The sequence below is a fragment of the Brachionichthys hirsutus genome, chromosome 18 (assembly GCF_040956055.1).
Source record: "Brachionichthys hirsutus isolate HB-005 chromosome 18, CSIRO-AGI_Bhir_v1, whole genome shotgun sequence".
Taxonomy (NCBI): domain Eukaryota; kingdom Metazoa; phylum Chordata; class Actinopteri; order Lophiiformes; family Brachionichthyidae; genus Brachionichthys; species Brachionichthys hirsutus.
This window is the reverse complement of record NC_090914.1, coordinates 7001603-7023814: the sequence shown is the minus strand read 5'-3', so window position 1 is coordinate 7023814 and position 22212 is coordinate 7001603. Positions and strand designations below refer to the sequence as shown.

Below are 22212 nucleotides of genomic sequence, written 5' to 3'. Positions count from 1 at the left end.
TATTGATATTTATATTGATTCCTGACTGTTTCTGGTGCTTTTTGCAGGTAGGGGTTTCACAGGCTGTTTTGTTGTGTGACTTAAGCCTACCTGTTTCTGTTCTGTGCTCAGGTCTTCATTGTGAAGAGCGTTTCAGTGACATTATCCAATAAACTTGCATAATTTAGGTTACAGTTTGCAAGCCCTGCCAAACATCCTAATCTTAATCCGATATTACAGAACAAAAGAAAGATGGATTAAAACGATGCCCTTTCTAATAATTATTCACCATATGCTTGAAACAGAATCTTGTTAATGAATTGTTTGTGTTTTCCATAAATTGACCTTCATGTTCTGCATATTTTTGTCTTAACAGGTGTTCAACCTCTCACTGAATTACATCCCAAGAGGTGACAGTCGCGCTGACATGGCATCTGTTTATTGAACTACTCTGTCTGAAGCCACTGAGACTGACCTACCATCACTATGGAAACAGAGACAGTAAGTTTTTTCCCCCCGTCTTCACTTAACACGACATTTCTCTGTCAGGATTTTTACTGGAATGTAAATTTAAAGCCATGCACTGAAATCGACGTACTTGTCATTTTTGTTTTGGAGGAAGTTATTCCAATCTGGCAGAATAAGCCTCACGGATCTAACCGCAGTGTCGTAAGAAGAATAGGTTCCACGCTTCCAATTAGAGCGCCACAAAGGGCATGTTTCCAGGTATATAGATCACATCCCACACTTTCAGCACAATACTTGTACATGCCTTGTACATGCTACATGACTTTATAAACCTGTGCTTTAGGAGCTACCTGGTCTGGCCCCTCATCGGCCCATTGATGGACCATCAGTTCCCACCTTGGCAGATATAGCGTGGATTGTTGCAGATGAAGAAGAGACCTATGCCAGAGTGCGGTAAGTATCCAGTCAAGCCTTAAGAGACAACTACTAAGGTCATGGACCAATGCAAAGTCAATACTCACCACTTCATCACTTAACCGTCATCCCGGCTGCCAAATCCAGCCTAAAGAAAGTCCTGTTTTTGTATATAATCTGTCAGTAAATTATAGAGTCAGCCATTTGTTCATTTCTGCATTGCATAAAGAGGGTGGATAACTGAGCGCTATAAAATTAGGAAAGATAATGTTGAATTGGGGTGTATCTCCAATAAACTGTAGGTAAAGTATTAGGTAGCCTGTTTTCTGTGTAAAAAAAAAAAGAGCTGTATCATATGACAATGCCACTGCCTCTGTCTTCAGGACGGACACTCGTCCTCTGAAACATGAATGGCGGCCCACGCCTCTCCTGGTGCTCCACCGGAACTCCTCCGTGCCCAACTTCCGCCGTGAGGGCAAAAGAATGGAGGGGCTTAAGAAGCCTGGGGCGACCGCACTGAACCGCACTACAGCCCTGCAGGACGAGCTCAGCAGACTCCGTGCGCAGATTGCCAAGATCGTGGCGAGTGATGCCGGTATGTAACCGGAGTCAGGGCTGAGTACGTAAACTGTTTTTATACAGTGTAATTAGTTAGTTCGTCTCCTGTCATTAAAGCACAGGGAGACTATAATCCAGAAATATGTTTAGATTTAGGATTATTTTACTGAGACTGTATTTTTACTGCTGAGTTTTTGCGAAACAAAAAAACATTTATTGTCCCATTTTGAAGCTGTTCTTTTGGTACATACATAGAAGCGTACTTTTTATTTGGCATGAAATGACATTGCGATTGTGTTCCTTTTGATCTTTTGCACCGCCCCGTCTTTTTCCCTCACCCTCACAACCGACTGATACTCCGCCCTGATCCTTTTCGCTCTGTCAGGCTCCAACCCCATGACCCCTGATCTGCTCTCCCCCGATGACACAAGCATGAGCTTCTCCATGGCCCCCTTCGAAACGGCGTCCTACCAGCCAGCTGCCACTACTGCTGCTTCCTTTGTCATCAGCGACGTCACAGAGGAGGAGGAGGAAGAAGAGGAAGAGGAGGATGAGAAAGATGTCTCTGTGGTGTCAGAGCTTGTTCCCGACCCCTTGCCCCCTATTTCCATGACAGCGTCAGCGACCTTTGACCTGGACCGGCCTAGCATGGACTTCCGAGAGGCAGAGGAGGATACAGTGTCGCTGTCCAAGTCCACCAGCTTTGCCGATGTTATGGACATCCTGAAGGACATGAACCGCATGAAGATGAGCAAAGACAGGTGAGAGCACGTAGCTCACGTACCCCATGGAAAACCACAAATTATTAGTGGCTGTATCGATTAAATAACTAAAACATTTTTTTTCGGCGGGTGTGGGTGCGGATGCAGGTACAACAGAGGCTGTACGTCCCTCAGGGAAGAGGACTCCGCCACTCTGATTTCAGAAGCTCTACGGAAAAAATTTGTCCTGAAGGAAGAAGATACTTCCTCCCTTAAACGAAAGTAGCCCAACGTGATTATCATCAATTCCCAATCTTGCTGTTCCATGTAAGTCGGGACGGGATAGAATGAAAACCCTTTGACTGCATGTGATGGTGATGCGATCCCACCTCGTGTATTCAGTGTGTTCTTAGTTGTTTTTCTCTCCCTTATTATTTTTAGGCCCTTGCCTGTGGATAATGTACCCGTGGATCCACATCCTCGATCCTCAGACCTAAGGCCGAAGCCTGATGGCCACAGTTAGAACAAAAATACACTTAGTGCCAGACATTGAAAACCGAACGTGAACTTCACAGCACTGGTGCACCGTGAAGGAGAACAGCCAGGTTTTTTTCTTCTACTAACAGTCTCAGCAATGCATCCATCTGAGAAGTTATTTTATGCTTAGATTCCTTTTGAATGACGGCCCGGCAGACTGTTTCATCTTGCGGTCCGGAAATTAGCTCTTTGTCCTCGTTTTATTTTGCTGGTTGCATATTGTGGAGCGTCTCTCACCCAAACAGTCACAGCCAAACCTTTTGGGCGTAAGTCGAAGCCCGCAGTGAAAGCGGCGCAAGAAGATTCTGCCGATATTGTTTAAAATTTGATGTGTATCTGTCGAAGAAATTGTGCGTGGGAGTGAAATGTTTCACCGTAACGAAGCGTAAGAGCCGTTTTACATCTTAATGTATGTAGACTTTAGGTCGAATGCTTGTGTGAGTCGTGATGATCGATATTCCTGTCGCCGCCTTATCACAGATGTTTTGCCTGTTCAAATGCCTGAACCTTTCCGTATAATAAATGAAGTGCCATGGATTTGTGTCGATCGGCCCATCTCTCATTGCTTGCCCTTTCCCCAAATGTACCCCTTATCCTCGTCTTTTCTGAGTTTGCCATGTTTCAGTCTTACAAAGTTTCAATGAGCAACGAAATGAAGTACCAGTTCTGTGGGGATCATTTAAATGTTGCCTTTGTGATCCAAGTACAAACCAACTAGCGAAGGAACAACACTGTAAGAATAGTATCTACTGAATTTCTGTTGTTCCTCTCTGGTTTAAAGGATTATTTCCATTGTAAGGCTGCAGAGGATCAAACCCACTATCATGTTTGGTTTCCTGAGGTCTTATAAATAAAGATTGGCATCATGATTTGAGACTAGGCTATTGCGGGGGACCCTTTTTTGTGTTAGCAATTCCGTGTATGGCCCAGGTTCACCACATGGGGACGGTGCTGTCTTGCAGATTAAAGATTTGATGGATTGTCACAGAATTTCGAGCGATGTAACTTCCACATAAAACACCCTTAATTACTATCTAAAATAATCTGATCTCATCAATTAATCTAGAAATGTCTGATCTGAGTGTCAGTCAGTGGGAGGAGGATATATGTTTAGTTCAATGTACAAAAAGATTACTAGTTATTCTACCACAATCTTCAGATGTGATTGAGTGTGACTTTGATATGAAAAATAAATGTTTTTGTGTTTTTTTTTGCACAGGCTCTACTGGAGTATTTTAAGTATGTGGTCATTTCTAACTTCTATACAGATTATACTATAATAGTATACTTATAATGACGTATATAATGCCTGCATGCAGTTATAACCTTATATCCCTTCTCTGCATGCCTCGGCGGGGTCTGTACTAAAACTGATCCCTAGTGCTACTGTCAACCCGCCTCTCTTCCCGTTTTCTGTCTTTTCCCATGATGATCTGGACCCTCAATGAGTCGCAGTCTATTTTCTGTGGGAGTCCTTGGCCTACTTTGTCTCTCTTCACCTCCACAGTGGACTGCCTCCCTATTTTAGCTACAGGGAGATGTCTGTGGAGAGTTCAATTAATGGTGTCGCAATTAGGCTCTGAAATACGCAGGCCATTAGTTCAGGATACTTTATTAATCCCAAAGTTCAAAGTGACATTGACACATTTCCAAACGAAAAGTGAAATTATCAACATCGCCTTATGCAGCTAGAAGCCCCTCAAGAAGATACCCGTCATTGAAAACTTATCACCAGTGTCTAAAATATACCCAAAAGGCTGCCAGGTTTCAAATCAATTTGTTACTTTTAGAATTGCTTTTTTGTTCCCCTTCATTGAGGAAAAATTGCATTATGTCGCCAAAATGGGTGAAGTGTTTCTTTGGCCAGAATCATTGTCAAGGTTTTGATGAACCAGTCTGAAAAACATGTTGAGCTGCAATGGATTCACAAAGAGGTCACCAGTAGGTGTTCTTTATTAGAATCTCCTTGTACGATTTGGAGAAACAGAAAATGCCTAATAACCATGCTGGAAATGTGTCTTGGGGATATAAGTATTCCTCCTGAAGATGATGCTTGTAATATTATCAGGCTGTGAGCGCACATGGATGCAAGCTAAGTTGTTTTTCTTATTACATTTCAAGTGTACGACATAACTCAAGTACCTGGTATATAGAATAAGCACGTTCAGTATGAAGGCTGTATTCGAGAGCACGGCTCTTGTGAATAAAATCTGTTCAGGTAGTAAACTCAGATTTGGGATCGACACCTGATGCATCCATGCTGCAATAAACTGCACGATTCATCCATCTCCTGACCTCGACTCGCTATATTTAGATTTTCCAGCCACGTTTTTGTCTGTCTCACCAAATCTACAGTGAAATAACTGTTGTTGTTTTTGTTAGTTTAGGAAGTATATTCTTATTTTGCTGTATGAGCAGATATAATCTATTTCCCAGAGTCTTCTGAAGCCGATCGGCTTTGAAAATTCCAGAGGAAATACCAAAAGTCACTCAGCTTCATGATGATAAAAACAGCTCCTCTGCTGCTCCCACCCTGACAACCCTCCCTCCCTCCCTCCCTCCCTCCCCACCGGGGGTCACCCACGCAGCCGCCCACGTCATCGTTACACTAAATTATTACAACTAACCCGTGTGACTCACAACAGGAACAGCTATTCTAGTGGTTCCAGCTCTACTGAATCCATTCTATTGGTTCTATTTTTGGGCCTTTTGTAATGATTCTGTCTCATTATTGGCTTCGCCCCTTTAAGCGTGATTGTTTCGCGATGCATCTTAAATTAGGTTCTTAAGAGGTCGTGTTAATCACACTGAAGTGCTTCTCACTGTAGCACTGCCGTGCACCTGTTGCTATATCGTTCCATCAGTCTGTGAGTAACAGGTTGGATAGTAGCTACAGTTCAGTGACATTTAACACATGCTTTTTTTCTTATTGTATCATGTTGTTTTATCATTTTTTTTATCTCAGATCTTATCTTATATAATTAAATTGGTGTGATTCCTGAAACAGACACCTGACGATTATTTCCATATTCCGTAAAAGCCTTTTCATATATATTTTCCAATAACAACAGCTATTAAAAAAAAGCAAAACGTCTGACAAGTATGTGGTTCAGCATGTCAGAGGATCAGCTGCTGTTCCTTTCTGTTCTTAGCCTCCGCTGTGTCATTTGCTCTAAGTGGCACGCCGAGCCATCACAATGACCAGCTGGAGACCAGCTGCAGGGTCAGCGGAGGTCAGCGGTACGTCACCGGGTCGAATCTAGTGGTGAAATCACGACGCTTCAGTGGGGACGGCAGCACAGCGAGGAGAACAAACAGAATGTCCAACTTCTCAGTTTATCAGTCAGAGATAGTGAGTAGATAGATAGTAGTAGGAGTAGTAGTAGTAATAGTACCAGTAATAGCAATAGTGGTAATATCAAAAGTGGTAGTAGTAGTAGTAGCAGTGATGACAGAACTACTGCAGTGTTAAATTAGACAGCATCTGTAACACGCATTCTCACAGAGATGTGCCATTATTTCAACAGATGTACCATCGAGTTTGTTAATTAAGAAATGGATTGCACTTGTGATTTCAGGCTATCTGGAGGCAAAAGGGAAAGCCATAATAGATTTATTGCCAAGCAGTTCCAAATTGGTAATGATTAAAGGCACTGCATTGCATTTTCTCCATTGGAAGAGACCCTGAAAGACCCCCCCCCCCCATGGATCAGGCACCCCAGAGAGCATTTAAAACGTTTTCTTCATTGAAAGAGCAAACTATAGAGCACCAAAGCATGTTTTTCAATTGATAGTACAAATTACATGTCTTCTCCTCTGATCAGGGAAACCCCAAAGGCAGAGCAGCGTCTCTTCTCCAAGGAAACAAAAACCTAGAAGTTAACACATTCTCCACGAAATAAAACCTTGAGTATATGCTGCCACACTGTCTCCCCTTTATTATCACAGAGGACAATACGTCACATTTTCTCCTTAAGGCTAACATAAGCCACAATTAATCGTGTTTTCATGCACATTGAGCCACGGGTGCTTGATTATGATTCGGATGAAAAGATTGATATTACTGTCGAGAAATAATAACTTCAAAAAGGGTATTTAGTGGCCTAAAAGATACAACTAATAAATTATACATGGTTTACAAATACAGGGATTACAAGTACAGGGATTACAAGTACAGGGATTACAAGTACTACATCATGGATGTTTCTGAGGGACTCTGGCTGGACAGAGTCGTCGTGTCATATTTCTCCTCCTTCCCCAACCTTCTCTCTCTCTCTCTCTCTGCATATGCAGCTATTCACCCGTCACAGTATTGGCAGTGTGTGGCGCACGGCGCACGGCGCACAGCGTGGACTTGGAGATGTCTTGGCATCATTACGCGCGACGGACACGACAGACACAAAAGCCTCTGTGAAAAGGACAGGGCACTTTGCGGTTAAAGAAGACTTTTCCCACTTTAGATTAAATAAAAACATTCTTCTGCAGCCTCTTGAAATCGTTTTATTGTCATTTCCAGTCGGCGTTTGAGACGCAGACTTCGCCTTGGAGGCAGCAACGGTGAGTCCGAATGACTTCCTCCCCTCCTGTCCTCGGGTCACGGTGACTCAAGAGCGATGGGAACCATTTAAAAAGTGCGTGTGTGTGTGTGTGTGGGGGGGGGGGGGGGGGGGACAAACTGTACAGAGCAGCTGTTGCGTTAGAGTTCCCAAAAAAGGAGGATGATCCCACCGGCTAACATGAATCAGGACGAAAGCGGGGCCAAAGAGGACGAACGGGACCTCGACGAGACACCCAGATCCCCAACAACGAACGCCAACCAGCAGGAAACGAAGGTAGGATGTGCTGCTTGCATTTAGTAGCAGGTCTGAAAGGTCGTTCAGCGCTTCTGTCCAACTTTCAAAGAGTCTGACAGCTATACAATATACTTAACCTGTCATTTTTATTAATTACTGACTGATTAAATTTAAGGAATCTTCGAAATATTAACTTCACAAACAGGATTGTTGTTTTTTTTGTTTTTGCAAAGTGCCAACACAGATTCATTTTTGCACAGCAAAACATTAAAGTGGTGTAAATCTATTAGAATGACATCCCTTCACGCAATGGGACACAGAAGATTATAGAGAAACAATGTCTGGATTAAAAACCTAAGCGTTAGTGGTGCTGAAATTTGTCAATCAGGACTGCAAGGCTATTTGAAGCTCTTGATTGGCATATAAAACAGCTTGTGTGCCTTACTGGTAAGTGAAGAATGTGGAATTGTGTGTGTAGTCACTGTGAATAAATGCCATGTGGCTCTGGACTTTCTGCTTGTGCGTGGTTGATGTATAAAGTAGGCTGTGTGATAGAGATCCGCAGCTGCCTCAGGCGTTTTGCCATCTATGTGGGACACGTTTCCCAGACTACGACCATTAACAGTAAAATGGACTGGCAATGGATGGCTTTATCTGTGCAGGACAGAGGAGATTCATGCTTTCCCTGATTTTATCTATTTTTTTCCGTGGGGGACAATCTCTACTGTTGCATTGTGATTTTTTTTTTAAATATGAGGACATGGTCACTTGGAAATTCCAGAGACTTTTGGCTGACTTCTGAACACAACTTAAAAAAATTCTGCCGAAGAACTTACTTCACTTTAAATATCCCAGGCCATTAGTTGTTAAACACCCCATAAAGACAAGTGCTTTAAGAAAGTGTTAAATCATTCCAACAGCGAGGGTAAGTGGCATAAATGCACTATCATTACGTTAAGCTGTGTTTGTGTTTTTATTCCTCCTTTAAGAATACTGTGAGGCCTGATCATCACAAGCGCAAGGTGAGGCTCCACTCTAGCGCAAACCGTGCTGCTTATTTTAGTACCACCATAGCATACCAGCATATCAGCATGTGTATGCAGATCAAAGTTGTGTCATATCACAACTTCTGCTGTTTTTTTAAGATCAAATATTGAAGAAAATACCGTCTGAATCCGTCATGGCCCATATCTGTCGACATCACGTTTTTTGTTTTGCTTTTTAATTTGAGATAACTGGCTTTTTGGTTTATTTTGGATTACCGAGATTTGGTGTCATCAGCTTCTTCAACGCATGTTGAACTGCAGAAAAGTTAAATAGAGAAAAAGCACAAGTGCTTAAAAACAACTTTATTAAAGTTGCATTTGTGTCACTTGTGCGGTGATTTTCGCTCCAGTGTGAATCATGCGTTAGCGTGTGTGTGTGTGTGTGTGTATGAGCGGCAGTGTCAGAGAGGTCTCTCATTGATTGTTTCCAGAGTGACCCGGAGAAGTGATCGATCTTCACCACAGAGCCGCAGTGGTCAGCGCTGTGAACAGTTTGCAGCTGATATTCCATGTGTGCTTCAATGGGATTTCATGTGAAGCGAGAAAAGCCAGAACTCTCCGCAGTACTTTGTGAAAAGAAGTAATCAATCAACAGGACTCTTTCCCTACTCATCAGCGATTAAAGGATATATTATTTCTTCTGTTAGAGACCAGCCGAAATCTGAAATCCCACAGTATTTCAAACATCCTGAAAACAGTAGCACATTTGAGCCCAAAATGAGATCGGATTCAGGGAGGAGGGAGTTTTCACTGGGAGGTGAAATGAGGAAATGTCAATAAAGAGTGTTACGGATAGTGTCGCTGTAAACGGAGGAGACTAATGAGGTTGATGGAAGCTGTGGCCCGAAATGGCAGCACAGCATGTGGAAGTCAGCGATGACACGACGCTCTGCTCTAACTGATAATCACTTTACCTTCCAGATTGGGAACCTTGAAGGCTCAGAAGGCCAAAGGCCACTGAATGTTTGCCTGAATGTTTTTGGAGATGAATTCATTTAGGTTATAGCTGGACTTGGATTTGCTTCTCATCGCTCTCTCTCTCTCTCCCTCCACTTTTCTCCTTTCTTTGTAGCTGCAGAGACTCAAGCGTTCTTTGTCCTTCAAGACCAAGAGCATCCGCAGCAAGAGCGCGGACAACTTCTTCCGAGCCAACAGTGACAACAAGACGGAGCTGCTCTCCGATGTGAGCAGCAGCACCGGCCACCTCTGCAGCGTCGGCATGGCTCCGCCGCACGCCGCCAGCCTGCCCATCCCTCCGGTCCCTCCGGCAATCCCCTGCGCTCCTCCACCCACATCCCGCTGCCAGTCACGTAACCCGCTGCAGGTGGACTCAGCAGGACACTGCTTCATGGAGCACATCTTTAAGAAGCCCACATTTTGTGACGTCTGCAACCACATGATCGTAGGTATGTATGGTTGTCAGTTTACCACCCGCCATCATTCGCGTGATTAGAATGTCAAATAAAGCATCTCAACAAGACAAATACATCAGATTTGCATTCACGGCGCTTAAAACTGCCTTTCTATGATGAGATCAGATTATGTGTCACGATAACCCAGTGAAGCTTCAAGCAAAACCTTTTTATCAGAGTACAATGAGACAATATTAAAAATGTAGTTACAACAGGAAATGAGAGAGCTGAAGAGAAATACTGAAATAAACTCAAACAGCTGGCTTTGCTTCCATCGTCACCTGCTGACACGACCACATCTTTGTCCTGCTATTCGGCACACCGATCCAGGTCCTTCCATCCAGCAGCTAACAGTGTTCCATCTGTGCTTGTTGTGTTGTTCAGGGATCAGGTGTTCTGCCTGGTGTCACAATTACAGTTTTGTGTTACATCTCCTCACCAAGTCCCCTTTTTAATATTTTATTTAAACCCTGTTCAGCAAATTGAACATCTCACATTTTCCTGGATAATCTGGACTGAAATGCCGACACGGGTGTCGCAGTGCTCATCTGCAACTTGACAGCCATGAAACCTGGATGTTATATTCTCTCCACACCAACAGAAGTCGATCAATGAATCCCATATGAGATGTCCATATTCTCACTCCTATAGTGCTGCCAGAGCAAGGCACATGCGTTTTGATTAATCAATGAAGAACTAAAAGTCCACCGCTGCCAGACAGCTGCTATTAACAGCACTGGAGTGGATGCTCTTGTCACACAACACTCCTCCATCTTCTTTCCTCTCATCTTCCTGTTTTTCCACAATATTTTAGGGATATAAAAATTCCTCCAGTCACTTCCAAAGTCTCTTTGAGTTTGACTCAGGCAGCATAACATTAATAGTTGATGCTTAAAGGCTACCCACATCACTCCGGCATAGTCGTAGCAGAAAGCATTTATATTGCCCCACAAAGGCAAATTGCAGGCGCTGTATTTTGCCTTTGCACCTGAGGGGAGTTATTCTCCAACCCCTCAGTTGGATGTTTTCATCGGTTAGATTCTCAGGATGTTTGTAATGTGAGGATCTTTTAAATCTGTTAAAAAACGTTTTCGAACCCAAACTTGTTTGCCTGTTAAATAGCGACTCCTCCTTTTGAATATTTGTGACGTCTGCAACCACATGATCGTAACAATGTGCATATTCAGAGTAGAATGTGTGTGTGGCAGTCAGACTTTCACTCTCCAAACGCGCCAGTATCACCGACTTGCTGCACATCCATGCATGCCTAATGCGTCCCTCACCTCGTGTCTTCCTTTCCGTCTCACAAACGAACACAGCGGCTGCCTCAGTTCAGTGATTTTCATTAAAGGCTGAGCCATTGTTGTTGCCATGTGGGATTTACTCTCTGCCAACATCATTCTCTTCTTAGTCTCACATCTCCACCCTGAAAGGACTGTTTCTCTCCCTTTTGCTTTCTTCTTGATCTCGCTCCCTGTATTTGTTGCTCTTTCACACACCTCTGGGCACATTCATGCTGCGTGTTTGCATTTGCAATGTTGCGTAACTTCGGTTCACACACAAATCAGATTAATTTGAATTTATTAACAGTTTTAAATGGGTTAATATGATGGATTTACGGGTCCGTCGCCGTCGGTTTGTTTGAAAAGGTGTTGGAGAAGTGCATGTTCTTTGTTGCTCTGCTACTTTTCTTCAACATGTCACTTCACAGATTTTCCCTTTGCATGCCGGGAAAACCTCCAAAAAATTGAGCTGCGGCTCTGAAAAATATTTTCCATTTCTTCTGCCTCTTTGTGTGTAATTTACTTTTTGCTTAGCAATGCAACTTGTGTCCATATCCTGACATGCCAGATCCGAATCACTCCTCCCTTTTGTGTTCGTATCAGGCACAACAGCCAAGCATGTGGTGTTCCTGGCGGGAAATACAGCGAAGCACGGCCTCCGCTGCAAAGCCTGCAAGATGAGCCTCCACCACAAATGTGAGAATGGAGTGGGACAGCAGCGCTGCATGGGGAAACTGGTACGAAGCGTGACACGGAATTTTAAAGCTAAACATGATACAGGCATCTAATTTAAATCAGTGCTTTTTAACTTAAGGAGCAGAAACCTCAGAGGAGGTTGAGAGAGCGACACAGCAGGGCTCCTCTTGTTTCTCTAGATTTTGACTCCTTGCGCTTCTCCTCCGTCATCCTCCATTTGATACTGAAATCAATCTGACCCAGCTTGTGTTTTAGGATGTCCTCATTCCTCCCTTGCTGATGGGAGGGCAAAGGAGACTTGCTAGAGGAGATATCAGTGAGGCAATACAGCGAGAATAGGCAAATGAAGTCAGCCTTCTAGTTTGATACATGAAAGGCATAGCCCTCATAGCAGCAACTGTCACTCAGGAGTGAACCGAGACTCCCTTGTCATTTCTACACTGGAGCACTGCCGGCTGATATGACTTATGATTTCCCATCTTTCCCACCTTGTTCCTCCACATTTGACTGCACTTCCCTTGAGAAAATTCCACAGGAATTAGCTGAAGAAAGAGGGCTAGAAAAAAGCGTCCTCGTTTGGGGATGAGGCCGAGGTAGTGCGGACAGTGGGGGGGAGCAGCCTTTTTCTCTGGAGATATCGCTCCACCAAAGGGCCGAGAGATGAGGCTGGGAGATAAGAGCGGATCTCTGGAGTGGAAAATGAGGTCGAGAGGTCAAGCATAAAAAGGGACGTTTCCCCAGTGTGCTGCAGCTCTAAACTCAGCTTACACCAAACTTGTACACTACTACAGCCATACTTGTTTTTCATGGAACCAAGACCTTTAGCCGGAAAAAACATGACAAGAATAAAAAAAACTTAATACAAGTGGAATTTAACATGCAGGTCTTTGAATTCAAACATCTTGAACTATCAGTGACGTCATTGTGTCAGAGATGTCCGACTAAACAGGATTATGTTTCAACGTCAGGCTGCTGATATTTGTCTCTGATATCTGTCACCTCTATTTTTTTCTTCAATCTCTCCTCAGCCCAAAGGCTTCCGGCGGTACTACAGCTCTCCGTTACTAATCCAGGAACAGTATGGCTGCATTAAGGAGGTCATGCCAATCGGTGAGCATCTTTAATCTCCTGCCTACCTTAGAGTTGTTTTAGATGATCTGCCCTGCTATCTTTACATTGGTTTACCATTAGCTTCTGTCATGTCTTAAAGCCTGTGGTAATAAAGTGGACCCAGTATATGAGGCCTTACGGTTTGGGACGTCGCTGGCCCAAAAAGCGAAGAGGGCCAGCGGATCTGAGTCTCCACACAGAAACTCGGTAAGAATAATTTGTCATGTCCGGTTGTAACTTGTGCTCCTTTTTACCCTCTTTACAATACATGCCTTTGATTTCTGCACTCAAAGCCAAACGTATATAAACTGCATACACACGCAGATTATTCCAGAGTTGCTTTATCCTTGTTGCACTGAAACAGACCTAGTGTAGCCGATGGTCCAAATAGATTACCATCGCACCAGTAAAGGCAGTCTGATCCAGGCGGTGTGATGAAGGGAAATGCCAGTGCATACACTGATGCTACAGCTACAGGAGATGGACTGGGTCGATTTGGGCTCTGCACTCCCTGTCCAGCTTTCCATCGCTAAACAGAATATGCAAGGAAATCTGTCTTTCATTGCTTTTCACTTGTAATGTATGCAAAGATTTACTTGCAGTCTGGAAACATGCCTCCTTGTGATGACATCTAAACGCTGCTGGGCCATCCTGTTCTGTCCTGTGCAGCTGTTAGTGAATGGGTGTGTCTCTGTTTGTGTCAGTGGAGGCTCACAGAGACAATGTGATCTCAGCGGGGGTTATGATAATTGTTTCCAAATACACGAGTGAAAAACAGTATGTTTGCGAGGCCACGGCTGCAGCTGAGCATGAGCCGGTCCTTTCCTCAGAAGTTACTCTTTGGCCTTTATCCTTTTAATTATGTCTCCACTTGTGTCTAATCTAATCGGTTCTGTCTAATCTCTGCAGACCAATGACTTGGATAACGTTCCAGAGGAACTGGTGGCTCACAGCAGCAAGCAGGAGCTAACGAGAAAAGACAGTGACGACGGTGAGTATGTATTGTGGTGCAAATTGTGATTTTGGATCAAAACCATGTGGCGAGGAAAAAACACTGCTGTCGTTTGTCCTACGAGAATCCAAAGTGGTTGCAACCCTGGATTCTGGATTAAGGCTCCTAACACATGTTGCTGTCATCACCTTGGCCCTGTTATAGAATTACTGGTCGGGTTCTTTCAGCTGCACAACAGCCTCTATAGTCAGGGCCAAGGCGCTGACCTTTCACAGACAAGCAGTGAGAGAAGAACTAAAAGGATGCAGAGGCGCTGCAGTCCTTGGGTCTTTGAAGATGCTTCCATCACTTCCTGTCACAACAGGAAACTGAATCTGAATGAAATACTTTGAGCACATAATTTGAGTTGGCACCTGACTCAGGGGAAATGTATTCTCATAACTATTACATATTTAATGTCCTTCCAGCAGTCATGTGGTCGTCATCCTTCTTAACTGAAACAATGGTTGTAAGTTAAGTTTTTTTTTTCTTCAGTTTTCACGGCCATTGAGAACGGGATGGAACATTACTACCAACCAGAGAGAAACCCTGAAGAGTTCCCGGTGAGACGCGGATCCACTTGTTTACTGACCAGTGTCTGAAATCTGCATAGTTACTCTGAGAATTGAGAAGCAGCCAGTCCATTCCTCGTCTATTTAGCATGCAGCACTTTGGCCCCCTGCCTACAATCGTTACTGCTGAAATTCCCAGGACTTGATGGAAAACTTCTCTTCCTGCTGTACCGAATCAAACTCGAGCTGACATGACCGCTGGCGAGGGCAGACTGGGAGCAGGCTCGACAGTCCAGTATTATCTGGATCTGCAGCTCTGCGGTCTGAGCTGTTGTTTTTAATTCTCTGCGGTATGGATGCAGTGCTGATGGTGCAAATTTCACACCGGAGGAAGAAAAAGGATTAACCTCTTTGAATCTCTGTCCATCCCCTGCAGAGTAATGATGAATATTTCATGGCCAGATTCCAAAATTTCTATTTTCCACTTTTTTCAACTTCCGTGGTGGGATTTGTGGGAGATACAGTTCAGTATCAGCATTTTTTTTTTTTTTTTACACATATTTTCATGTGTGCAGCCAACCATCCTGTTTACTTTAACTTTTTTTTGGGGGGGGGGGGGTTCTCCATTGTAAGCAGTGGAAAAAGAACAGTGATACTAGAATAAATGTAAGAACGAACAATTTACCATACAAGGAAAAAAAAACAAGCTGATGTATGAACACACTTGACTATTATCTCCAGTATGATGCTGCAGTTTTGATGTCCATTTCAGGCAAGATATGGACAGACAGATGGAAAGATAATGGGTGTGGGGGGGGGGGGGAGCTTGCAGAGAGAGAGCCTTCTTTTAGAGATGAGAGGTTCATGCTCAAAGATGCACGCAGGACCCCACACCTGTTCACACCTTCCCACTTAAGAGCACCAAGAATCAGTTGTCGGTTAGTCGGTCTGAATTAATAAATAATCATTTTTATAAAGCAATAGACGTGTAACATAAACACAGTGGCAAATCTGTGAATCACAATTTGACTGCAGCTCCTCTCTTCTTTGTGGATTATTGTTTTAGATTACTGCTTTGTTGCAGGGCTGGTTTTCGTCTGCAGCAGGCAGCTAAGAGATATCTCTGATAAAACATCGTATGATAAACACCAACCACTGAACGCGGATGACAACTGCTGCCTTAGACCTTCACAATCAATTTATGTAATTGAAACCATGTCATGTTTGCAGCCCCAAGAGGCAGAAAACAAAAATTGACCCTTGATCCTCCATTTCTCTTCCATTTTTCCTTTAGAAAATTGTTACTCAAGTCACCAACTCTTCTGTAATAGCTCCATCACAAAGGAGGCTGTTGTCTTGGCAGTCCCTGGCCTCTCATTTGATGTTTCACACTTCCACAGCATCAAGAGCCTCTCAAGGCTGAGCTGTAATGGATTGCCAATGCTTGATGCAGTTTTCATCCTGTGGACAGAGAGGCAGTTTTCTTTGTGGCTACAGTTAACTCAACTCATTCATCAGTTATGTTGCCGGTCCACTTGGGAAATGCCAAATGCCCCCTGCTGTCTTGCAGAAATGGCCTTAAGTTTGACCCCTAAGAGGTCGATCCCTTGTATTTAGCGAGACATGCGTGCAGGCATTGTGCAGGAATAGGGCGAGGCATTTCCGAGATGTATTATCAGGATTCAGATTCAGAATAGGTGATGATGCAAGGAAGCAAACGGCAGTTTTCTGAGCAGGTGTTAAAAACTCCGGCGATTCTCCGTGCTGAATGTGTCAACACTTCCCCAGCCACTTCCTCTCCACCCACACCCTTGTCCCGTTTTAACTTCCTTTGCATTCACGAATTCTCCCACTCATGTTGACAGTGGATTAGAAAGAACAGATTGCACGACGACTTAAGCATCTCTGTGGACTATCAGCAGGGATCCCACCACCGATGTTAAAGCCAACAGGCTGCTTTCTATTACGACTGTGAGAAAACTGAGAAAGAGGGATATGGTGTTGTGTTGTTTTTGCGTGTTTGTGAGCTTGTTTAAGTTGTTAGCCATGTGTGTGTTTGGTGTCTAGTTGGAGCTGCAGAAAGACGTCCTCAAGCTCAACACCTACGTGGCCTTGCACAGCTTCTCTCCTCAGGAGAGCCACGACCTGGAGATGAGGTGAACTCACGCACACTTGTCACTATTAAGAAGAGATCCCGCTGCAGCACTCACTGACACCGCTCGGCCCAAGAAGTGCTTGAAAAAAGACATCGCAATTACAAATTCATTGGGAACACGACTCATGTTTGCCCCCCAGGACCAAATAGATTCAATCCACGCCTGATTAATTCATCATATTTCTCCAAAGTCTTCTTGTCGAGAATGATATAGAATTTAATGAGGATGTGCTGTTTATTTCAACATCATTTTTAATAAACGTGGTTTGTTCTCTCTTGTTTTTAATTTACTCTAAAGTCCAAAGAGGCTGATTGGTTGCAGATGCCTGCACGGCCAGTGACAGAAAAGGAATCCCGAAGTGACCCCTGCCACTGTTTGTCAGTAGAAATAATGATACATTTATTTTTCTCATTATAGCTGCTCCAAAAATGTTTAGCAGCACACACAATGCATGCTCAAAAAACAAACACACAAACAAACTAAGAGGGCACTCAATAGAGCACAAGCCTCCTCCGAGGCAGTCGTTCTAGTCCAGTTTAGCTAATGTTTAATTATTTAACCCAGGAAAAATGTTGGTCAGATTTAAAGTTTCCTTTACAAGTCTGCCCTGACCTAAAGCGTTAAGAGTTACAACACACGCAGTAGATATACAGAGAACAATTTACAGTGATTTGCATTAACAGAAGTAGGAAAATATGAATTCATATTCATTGAAAACATTTTATACTTTGAATACAGTTTGCTTTCGGTAAATGTGAAATGTGCATCATAACCACAACAATAACTATCATTAGGAAACATTATGTGAAATAGTTTTTTTAATCTGTGATGCAACTTTTTTTTAAACATCTTTTATCCACCCCGTTGTCTGACTCTTTAATGGGATCTTTCCTGCCACATTCCCAACCCTCCCACTCGGTTTAATGACAATCTGTTCAACAGTTATTTGCATGCCGGCAACACACGGACAAAGAGAAACCAGGGGAAAAATAAACTCCTCGACGGACATCAAAAGAAATGCATCCTGCATGTTCTTGATGTTAACATGTTATCTTATATACCATATACCATGACCAAGGCATGCAATCAAGGTGTTCACTTTATGTTTGGAAATACTATAACCCGTCAATCTGATGAGTACTTTCCTTCATCTTGTATAATCACTGTGTTCAGAGCACTAGACGTCAAAGTACAAAATGATAAATCTGCTATAGGAACTAATTAGCTTCCTTCTTTTAGAAGATGGTCCTCTAAGATTTATTTCCATGTGGCCTCATTAGCGGCACCTGTGTGTATTAAAGGTCTATTAATATCACTCAATCTCATTCTTTCTTTCAGTTATCCTGAAAGCAACTCAGTCTGTGGAGAGTCACCGTACAGCAGTTGCAGGAGCTACATCCATGTTTTATGCAGTCTTTGGCGTGAACTCTGAACGTGTTGCAGTTCTTAACATGCGCTAATTAGTTTTGTCACAGCAGGTGTTTTCAATCTGGCAATTAAATGAAAACACTTGCTGTGACCCAATTGATCTGTCTGTCTGTGATGGTGGGAGCAGCTGCAGTTTCAGGTGTCCTGAATCAGTTTGCATGTTTGTTTTTGTTTTGTTTTAAAGATGAACATTTGAAAATCATCAGAGCAGGAATTCATTTCTCATGCTTGTGTTAACGGTGCGGTGACGGACCGTTGCCTGAGGCCGGGCGGGCAGCTACTAACTGGTGAACATAGTGTAGCGTTTAGCAGACAAGATAATTGGAGAGAATATTGGATTCGAGAAAGAGGCTGCGAGGCTACATTTGTATCCTGTGCTTTAACCACCATTGATAGGACATCATGCATCATCAGCATGCTCCTGGAGTTCAAAAAAATGCTACAAGGATTTGAGCCTATGAGGATCCACACACACACATTTCCGGCTATGCAGGACAAAGATTACCAGGCTTTGTTTCAAATGTCTAATCTGAATGCGCTCTCAAGATTCAGTAATCAATACACCAAGCACCAAAACTTAAAGAAACCACAAGGGGGAATAAAATTTGTCATCAAAAGATTCAATTTCCATTTATCTAGCGAGAAAATCAGGTTTGTGATCAGTTTCCACTGCCACTACATGTTCTGATTGCATTATCGCCTTCTATGTGGTGATTGTGTTACTGACGAGCTCTGCGTTTTTAAAGCTCACTGTCCTTTTTGCCGTTGTTATTGTCTGTTTTCACGAAGCGTTGGGCGCTATGCAGTTTTACACCTGCGACACCTGGCGTTTCACGAGTCAAGGTGGGAAGTCCCAATCAAATCACGGCCAGGGTTGGAACCGAACCACAAGAGAAAGAACCAACATTTACCTCAGCTGCGCTGTTGTTGACTTTTATTGGTCAGGTTTAGCCAATACCCGAGAACAGATGTTAGCCATTACACACATGTGGCAATGGGGTAAAATGATTCATGCGTTTCCTGAATGAAGAAGAATTACTTACAGAAAACAGGATTTAGGTCCATCCGCATCCTCATATAATATAAAAAAAACATTTTTTTTATTTTTATTAAAGCCTCATCCCCAAAGTCTGAACATGAAGAAAAAACTAAACCTTGACAGTCTGTGTGTTTTGTGTTTCCAGCTTACAATGAATGAAACCACACCTGCTTCAGTGTGACCCAGGGCCTATGACTGCTGTGTTTCCATTACGTCCCTTTAGTTGTCATCCTAATAAACCAAAATCACCGAAGGCTTTTGCATTAACTACAGTCTGCAGTTCGGAAAGCATGCATGCTGGCTGGTTCTTCTCTTGCCTTGGTGCTACATGGGAACCTCGGAGGCTGGCCGCTGGCTATCAGGCTGAGCCGGGTCACAGAGGCTACACTAAATGTCACATTATCTCTTCACAAATCTGATGCAGTGTCACAGAGATTAGGTAAATGTTTTATACTGCCCATGGCTAAAATTTAAGGGTGATTTTATTTAATGTTATTTATTTTTCGCCATCTTTCAGAGCTGGAGACAGAATCTTACTGGCTGATGACTCCAATGATGACTGGTGGAAGGTAGGGAAAGCACAATAGTGCACTGAAGTATTACTTATATAAGTATAATTAACCTTTCAAGGTGCACTTAAAGATAATGCTGCTGGTTTGTTGTGTGTTTATCACAACGTCCATAAAATACCCACATAAAAACTCATAAATGGCAGGAAGCTAAGATGTAAATTATAGGAGCAGGGACACCTCGGGACACAAATATATGACTGATCATTTAGGGGGCCAAGATGGCCAAAATGGGACTACGTAATCAGCTGCCACCAGACCCTGAAGAAACCCGTTATGCATTTTAATGCCACAATTGTTGTTAACGGGTTGAACATAAACAAAGACATCTGGCATATTTGGTCTTTGAGCGATGGCTACCTAAACAATGCATGTGACCACATGACTTTATAGAGGTCAGAACAGAAACATTTTGTATTTTCCCTACTGCCTTTGTGGACTTCGCCACTCATAATGTTTTTATTTTTATTTTTCATTTTTTTTCAGGGGGTAATTGAGGACAGGATCGGTTTCTTCCCAGCAGCCTTTGCTCATCTGCTACAGGCTGGTGACCGAGTCTTCAGGTGTAACAGGACGTTCATTGGCTGCAAGGAGCAAGGCCAGATCACCCTGAAGGAGGGACAGGTGTTTAGTCTACTTGATATTTATTTGGCTTAATTGAAGCCCTTGGCGCCTCAAAGCTAAAGATTCATTTAGAGCAAACAGTAACAGGATGATCCAGTCATCACGAGTTTGGGAAGTAACTACCTGTATAAATCCCCCCCCCCCGAATCTTTCTAATAATTTTCCTTTTCAGTCCATCTATTCTTAAATGTATTCATTTATTGTTATTTTCTTTCTTAGCTTTAGTAATTCAAATAAACCAAATAGACTACCAGTGCATCTGAGTAATAATTCATAAATTCAAACCTTGAAATGTTTTCAAGGGTATGTGGGGACGTGAAGTGAACAACCTCAATGACTCAATGCTTTTGTTTTCCAGTCATTCAGAGTGGAAAGATTCTCTGGAGAACACACACGCAAACATATTTTCTGAATGACTAAGGAAAGATGAAAAGAAAGGAAACATTTATTGGAAAATGCATGCATTTATTAAACTATTTTAGAATATTAGCCAAATTACAAACATATATTGAATCATTTGGTAAAATTTCAAGTTTCCAAACTAAAGCAGCCTTCCTCTTCTCCCTCAGATCTGTGTGAGTAACGAGTGCGAACGCTGCGGCTTCATCAGAGTGGCGAGTGGAAAGAAGGGAGGATACGTTCCCTGTGATGTTCTGGAAATCATCTGAGACCAATGACCAAGACCAAGAGAGAGGAAGAGACGGCAGGGAGGATCAGTCACCTGGAGGTCAGAGGAGCCGGATGTAGAGCCTCCAACACAGGGAACTAGTTAGGACGAAAACTGGACTCCTCAGAGAGAAACGCTGGCCTGACAGAGAGGAGATCTGTGTTTCACTGGATTTGTCTAATATATAGAGCTAATGTTTGTGGGGTTTTTGCCCTTCTTTTAGTTTTATTTCACATTGACGGAGAACTGCCAACTGGCCGTTTAAGCCAAAGAAAACAGCATTACATGTATTATTGCTCAATGCTTCAGTGCTTTTTATACAAAGGATGTAGTTTGTACTTTACTAGGCTTTAATCTGTCAGATTTTTTAGCGATGAAAAATAGAAGGAGGGGAAAACCATGTATGTTTATCTTCGTTGAAGCTTCAGATCTACTTTAAAATTCAATCCTTAGTCAACCATGACTAAACTAAAAACAACAGAGCACATCAAACACAACAAATAGATGTGGGCGAGTATTTTCAGAGGAGTTAGACACAATCAAAGGCTAGATATTCTCTGCTGTCCCCCTCACTAAAGTGTCTCATCAATTCAAATTAAGAATTTAACTCAGTGTTAATGGGGGTATAGTTATTTATCAAACATAACATTTTGCTTTATTTCCATGTTGCATAATCTACCGTTTAAGGCCTTTTCTGGTCTACTCTTTGATTACATTTCCTCTCATATGCTGCCATGTCGCTATAAAAGGCTGAAAGAGAAGGTACGGCTCTGGCCTGATATTAATAATTCATTCAGAGCTCCTGTGGTCTGCTGGGAATGTGAACATGCAGAGCTGCATGTGATGAAGCGTGTCACAGAGTGCACACTTTGTTCAGAATCTAGCGAGGTGCATTTATAGAAAGGTATTGCATCATATTAGATATAGTATATCTCTTAAAGGCTGTTCTGCACTGAAACTTGGCTTTATTGAATACTCAAGAATTCTACATTGTACATACTGTACATGCCAGATTAAAATTCCTTCTTTATCACAATGCCATCATGATTGTTGTCTGTCTTTCCCAATGAAGTAGAATCCACTTCACATAGATCAACTGTTGGATTGAAAATGCAGCCGGTTTATCTCCCCCCATTTATCGAAGCTCTGCTTCTTCTCCCCCCTCGTGCTCATAAGTTATCCACCACTCATAAAGTGCAAGTTGCACATATTTAGCTGGCAGTGAAAAT

At 42.9% G+C, this 22212-nt stretch overlaps 2 protein-coding genes across 2 annotated transcripts; both read left to right on the top strand.

Annotated features, from left to right (window-relative positions):
- Positions 1-465: 465 nt before the first annotated feature.
- On the top strand, positions 466-3194 carry mtfr1l (mitochondrial fission regulator 1-like). Its single transcript, XM_068752075.1, has 6 exons — positions 466-480; positions 598-705; positions 791-900; positions 1245-1456; positions 1805-2180; positions 2289-3194. Exons 1-6 carry the CDS (start codon positions 466-468, stop codon positions 2404-2406), a joined length of 939 nt encoding a protein of 312 aa, XP_068608176.1. The 3' UTR covers positions 2407-3194.
- A 4181-nt stretch (positions 3195-7375) lies between these two features.
- Positions 7376-21744, top strand: stac (SH3 and cysteine rich domain). The gene is made up of 12 exons (XM_068751938.1): positions 7376-7489; positions 8440-8472; positions 9569-9902; positions 11795-11928; positions 12916-12997; positions 13098-13204; positions 13907-13988; positions 14484-14551; positions 16568-16656; positions 19641-19692; positions 20179-20316; positions 20886-21744. The coding sequence occupies exons 1-12, from the start codon at positions 7376-7378 to the stop codon at positions 20982-20984; spliced, it is 1332 nt and encodes a 443-aa protein (XP_068608039.1). The 3' UTR covers positions 20985-21744.
- Positions 21745-22212: the final 468 nt, after the last annotated feature.

Coding starts and splice junctions, on each gene's coding strand:
- stac (XM_068751938.1), top strand. CDS start 7,376: ATGATCCCACCGGCTAACATGAATCAGGACGAAAGCGGGGCCAAAGAG. Junction 7,490..8,439: donor CCAACCAGCAGGAAACGAAG/GTAGGATGTGCT, acceptor TCCTCCTTTAAG/AATACTGTGAGGCCTGATCA. Junction 19,693..20,178: donor CCAATGATGACTGGTGGAAG/GTAGGGAAAGCA, acceptor ATTTTTTTTCAG/GGGGTAATTGAGGACAGGAT.
- mtfr1l (XM_068752075.1), top strand. Junction 706..790: donor CACAAAGGGCATGTTTCCAG/GTATATAGATCA, acceptor CCTGTGCTTTAG/GAGCTACCTGGTCTGGCCCC. Junction 901..1,244: donor GAGACCTATGCCAGAGTGCG/GTAAGTATCCAG, acceptor CTCTGTCTTCAG/GACGGACACTCGTCCTCTGA.